General features: G+C 40.9%; 1 protein-coding gene across 1 annotated transcript in view; it reads left to right on the top strand.

Moving 5' to 3' along the window:
• Positions 1–5,223, top strand: part of LOC109965610 (5-hydroxytryptamine receptor 4) — a 26,045-nt gene that overhangs the window by 8,327 nt on the left and 12,495 nt on the right. Inside the window, exons 2-6 of the mRNA XM_020609762.1 lie at positions 679–760; positions 1,109–1,282; positions 2,627–2,827; positions 3,200–3,353; positions 4,553–5,217. Coding sequence (XP_020465418.1) covers positions 738–760; positions 1,109–1,282; positions 2,627–2,827; positions 3,200–3,353; positions 4,553–5,217 — 1,217 coding nt within the window. The 5' untranslated portion in view covers positions 679–737. The remainder of the gene's footprint in view (positions 1–678; positions 761–1,108; positions 1,283–2,626; positions 2,828–3,199; positions 3,354–4,552; positions 5,218–5,223) is intronic.

Genomic DNA, 5,223 nt, shown 5'->3' with positions numbered 1-5,223 from the left:
TTTGCACTTCAGAGGTTGTTTTCAGGAGCATCCACTAATGCTCTTGGGCTTATTTAGGTAGTTATGATTAGTCAATAAAAACATAAGATGCTATATACTAATTGGAATCTGAATTACTGAACTGATACCAAGGTAAAAGGGGGTAGACATGGACAGTTAACAACAGTTTGTAAACTAATTCTCCTCTTGTTATCACAGGCTTTTGTTGGTAAAATCTATATGTTTACTTTATTTACCAAGTTACATGGGCTGCAGTGGCAGACAAAGTGTAGCAGGATCAGAATCTGTTGCCCCAGAAATGTTGTTCAGATTTTGATGCTGACCTTTGGCTGCCTTTGAAAAGGAAATATAAAAGCTGAATTTCCCTTGTGGGAAAAAGCAGGGTATTATCATTGCATTACAAAGATAAGCTAACATACTGATGGAATATGGCAAACACAGCTGCTGTCAATTGCAGCCTATTTACCCTATAAACATTGCACAATTTCAAGCTGTGATCTCCTTACATAACTTGAGGCACTAATATTACATTTTTGGCACCTTGGTGCAGCTGCAAGATAGACAAACAGCAATAAATCCAGGCAGTTTATATGAGTAGGCTGGCTACTATTTTCAAAAAAATGAAGGCACTTTGCAAGAGCCAGATCAATTACATCATGAGTATGTGTGTGTTGACAGGGTTACAGTATGGGATGATGAGGACGCTCCTCTGCTGACCTCAGTGCAGATGACTAGTGATGGCCACAGCATCACCTCAACAGTAAGTCATACATCGAAACCGTGTACAATAAAAACACAGCTAATCCTGAATGAAACCGCAATAACCACCAATAATGTTTTTAAAATAACACGAGTAATCACAATATTAAATAAAATATTAAACAAAATAAAATTTCACTTTGAATCAATTGTAAAATCCAAGCAGTGTCCAACTTCCACTGCCACAAGGTCCATCGATAAAAAAAAACCAATCAGTAAATGTTCATGTGCTCATTTTGGAGGTCACATGCAAATAATCAATTTTGTCATTTATGTCAGAGAAAATTATGAACATGTGAGTGAATATATGAGATTCAAAATGCTGACAATGGTGTGTCTTTTTTTGCAGATTGTTGGATGACGTGATAAACACAGAACAACAGCAGCACCCGCAGGAGGAGGAGGAGGTCCTAAGCTCACTGGAGGCTACACTTCTTACCATCTTTCTCTCCATCATTATTATCATGACAGTATTTGGAAACCTACTGGTCATGGTCGCTCTCTGCAAGGACAGACATTTACGGTGGGTCTTTTTAACAATAACAGTAGTCCAGTCTAGCCTAAATAGAATAAGAAGGGTCTCTCTGCAGCTGTCAGTATCTGTACCAAACACACCCAGGTTCCCCCTGTAACTCTGACAAAGGGTGACAACTGTTCTTAAGTTAAATAAAGCCAGCATTTTCTTAGACAAATGCAAATATATTTGGGCATAATATGGTTTCAGCTTTTTGTTCTATGTTTAAATCACTGACTGTCTAAAAGATGTACAACATAGCAGCTCCCAGAAGTGAAGCAACTGAGAGTTTATCGCCCCCTGGTGGCACGTTGCAGTATAGGTCGTAAATCCAGCCCCCTCCATGGTAGTGGATGCTATATGAGCCAAAAGTACAAATTAAATACATTTTTCCTAGAGGTGATTTATGTGTCTGTAGATGGAACCTGGGGCCATTTCATGATTTTTTTAAACTTTTTTTTATAAACACCTCTGTGAAGTGCTGAAGTGTACCCAGTTCCAGGTCTGTGTCTGTCAATTTAACTGTGAGCAGGGCTTAGCTACACACAAATACAGTGTAGAGCAGCAGAGCAGACTCATGGATGGAACCTGCACTTCAACTGAATACACATAAAATCTTTCCTGTAGGAATGTGCAGAGGTGTGGCCATGTTTATTAGTGCTTTAAAACATAACCACCTTGAAACAACAATAACATTTTATTTCCCTGATTCACTGTTTTGTTTTGCAAGCAGCTCTCTTCATTCACTCTCTGTCTCACTCAACCACCACTGCTCTCTCTCTCTTTCTTTCTCTCTCTCTTAATGAAGTCCTTTTAAAACAACGCAGGCAGTAAAATTTGGCACAAAGATGAAAAAAGCTGTTTTCTAGAAGGACTCGAATCCCTTCAGTCCTACCACTGCTCTCTCTCTCTTTCTTTCTCTCTCTCTTAATGAAGTCCTTTTAAAACAACGCAGGCAGTAAAATTTGGCACAAAGATGAAAAAAGCTGTTTTCTAGAAGGACTCGAATCCCTTCAGTCCTACCAATGAGCTGTTGAATAGAATGAGATCATTTGCCAATGTATTGTAACATCACTAATCATTTTACTTTATTTTTTAACATAGTTTGACTTAAACATAAGTCAGTTTTATTTATATAAAAATGCAATGCTGGCTACATTTCAACAGTGATTTCATATTTCTGCAAGTCACAGAGATGCAACCTTATTATTTCATGAGACATGATGGCACAACATAAAATATACTGTGAGCCTTTACTGATTATTTTATCAAGGATTTTTAGGAACAAATTCTTCATTCTAACTTGTTTCTTGTTGTCTCCTCTCCTGTCTTTTCCTTTTTTTTTTCTCTCAGGAAGACAAAGACCAACTACTTCATTGTGTCCCTGGCATTTGCTGACCTGCTTGTTGCACTGGTTGTGATGCCACTCGCTGCAATTGAGTTAACCACCGGCCGGTGGCAATACGGAAAGATTTTCTGCCTGGTCCGGACGTCTCTGGACGTCCTGTTAACTACAGCATCCATCCTCCACCTCTGCTGCATTGCACTGGACAGGTTTGCATGTGTGTGAGAAATAGATAATGAGGGGATTGTGAACTTGATTTAAAGGCTCAGATAAATGACCTTTCTTTGTAAGCTTGAATCCAAAAAAACTGTGTCAGTGAAGACACACCAGAGTCCTTTACAGGTCAAATTTTGCAAACCCGTACCTGCCCCGCACCCATGATGCACTAAGTATGAAATAATAATGCTCAATAAATAACAGGTTCTGCGGAATCTCCCAGTTGAATTTAAAAAACATTGAAACTTTGTGTGGGATGGGTCTTCTGAGATATCACGGTGTTTATATTTGGTTATGTGTTTGCTGTTTACATACTAATGCTTAAAAAGTGTGCGCTGCAGTGTATGTGTCTGTATTTATTACAGGTATTATGCTATCTGCTGCCAGCCACTAGTCTACAGACACAAGATGACCCCGGTGAGAGTGGCTGTGATGCTCAGTGGCTGCTGGCTCATCCCAACATTCATCTCCTTCTTACCCATCATGCAAAGCTGGAATGCTATTGGCATCGAGGACATTGTGAGTCCTCAGCACACACACACATACACAAAATGAGCTCAAAAACAACTGCCGGTTATGTTATTATTACTAAAAATGCATTACAAATATTCTGTACTTTCCACAGAAGACTTCATAAACCTCCCGCAAAAATGCCTAAAAGGAATGTTCTTTCTGTGAAGACAAACACAACATAAACCTTTCTTACCTAATATTCAGTTTCTAATAATGTTTCCCAATCCCTTGAACAATGACACAGTAATGCAATGATCACACAACAATTCCAGTCCCTGTGGAGGCTCTCCTACTGCAGGCAAAAACAACACTTCAGGTTTGGATATATTTTGGCATGAGGTTATTTCAGAGCTGCCATGAAATGAACACTAGGATTCCCAGAGGCAGACGGGAATAGATGAATCTATTCAGTCAGGCTTAATGAAATACACAAGTCTTATCTCAGTCTTTCTCTCAGGCAGCATGAAAACAGCTGTCTTTTGTTTTTAATAGCTGGCTGGATGTCTTGAAGTTATATGTCACAGCATTGCAGTGGACTTGAAATGACTCATGTCTACACATTTAGGCCAAGTTTTAGTGTTTCTTTTTTTTAATGTTGTGTCTATTTTTGCCTCTTCTTTGGTCACTTGTCTCTCTCTCTCGAATCAGGAAAAACATTCTGAAAATTTCCCTCACACTCTTCTGTCCCAAAAAGGGATTGTTTGAAACTGAAACTGTTCCTCACTAAAGCCATCACAAAGCCACAAGAACTGATTTAGTAACTGTGACAAAAGTTAAACAAGATAATACAGAATGTCTCTTTAGTTTGAGCTGAGTCTCTTCCGTCTTCAGAAAAGAAAAGCAGGATGTGCTACATTCCTGGTGGCATGGTGAAAATGATGGAGTCTCTGCTCTTAGCTTTGAAACCAGAAGTACTTAATGCAGTACGTGTAGTATATGAAAGATACCTTTTAAATTGAAATAAGTTAAGATTTTACTTTTCCAACCAATTTATTACCCAGGAGAGTTCCAAGGTTAGGTCAGTCAGTTCCCAACCCCAATAGTACCCCAATGGTAGCTGTCATTACCATGGTTCTGTCCCCATGGCTCATACCCCTTTGCCTCCTGTCTTTATGCTAAGCTAAGCTAATCCCTTCCTGGCTCGAGCTGCACACACAGTATGCCATGCTATCTATTTTTGAGTCTGTGTTTCATCTCCTTTCCAGATTGAGGAGAGGCGAGTTTTGAGAGGCGGCCCCAATGACACAAGCTGTGTATTTCTGGTCAACTGGCCTTACGCACTCATCTGTTCTGCGGTGGCTTTCTATATCCCATTGGCCCTCATGGTCCTGGCCTATCAGCGTATCTATGTTACTGCCATGACCCATGTGAGGCAAATTGAGATGCTACAACGTGCTGGCTCAGCTCCCGTTACCGGGACAATTCCGGTCATCACTGTGAGCCCATCCACTTCCACAGATCCAGTGGAGTATTACTGCCTCAGAACAACAACAGGTTCCTCCTCCTCAGAGCAGTCTCCTGTATCAAACAGCCACATGCGTGTTGAGACAAAAGCAGCAAAGACACTGGCAGTTATAATGGGTTGTTTCTGCTTATGTTGGGCACCATTCTTCATCACCAACGTGGTGGACCCCTTTATTCACTATACAGTGCCCTGGCAGCTGTGGACCGCCTGGCTATGGCTTGGCTACATTAACTCAGGGTTGAACCCCTTTTTGTATGCCTTCTTGAACCGGGCATTTCGGAGGGCCTTTCTGGTGATCCTCTGCTGTGGAGATGAGCGGTACACACGGCAGGGGAGCTGCTCCTATGGACACACCCAAGGAGCGTGCTCAGCAGCGTCGGTCAATGGGACATCTATGGCACGGAGGTAAGT

This window comes from Monopterus albus, unplaced genomic scaffold, assembly GCF_001952655.1.
Source record: "Monopterus albus unplaced genomic scaffold, M_albus_1.0 scaffold102.1, whole genome shotgun sequence".
NCBI classification, from domain to species: domain Eukaryota; kingdom Metazoa; phylum Chordata; class Actinopteri; order Synbranchiformes; family Synbranchidae; genus Monopterus; species Monopterus albus.
The sequence above is the reverse complement of the archived record's forward strand: the minus strand, read 5'-3'. Positions and strand labels throughout refer to the sequence as shown.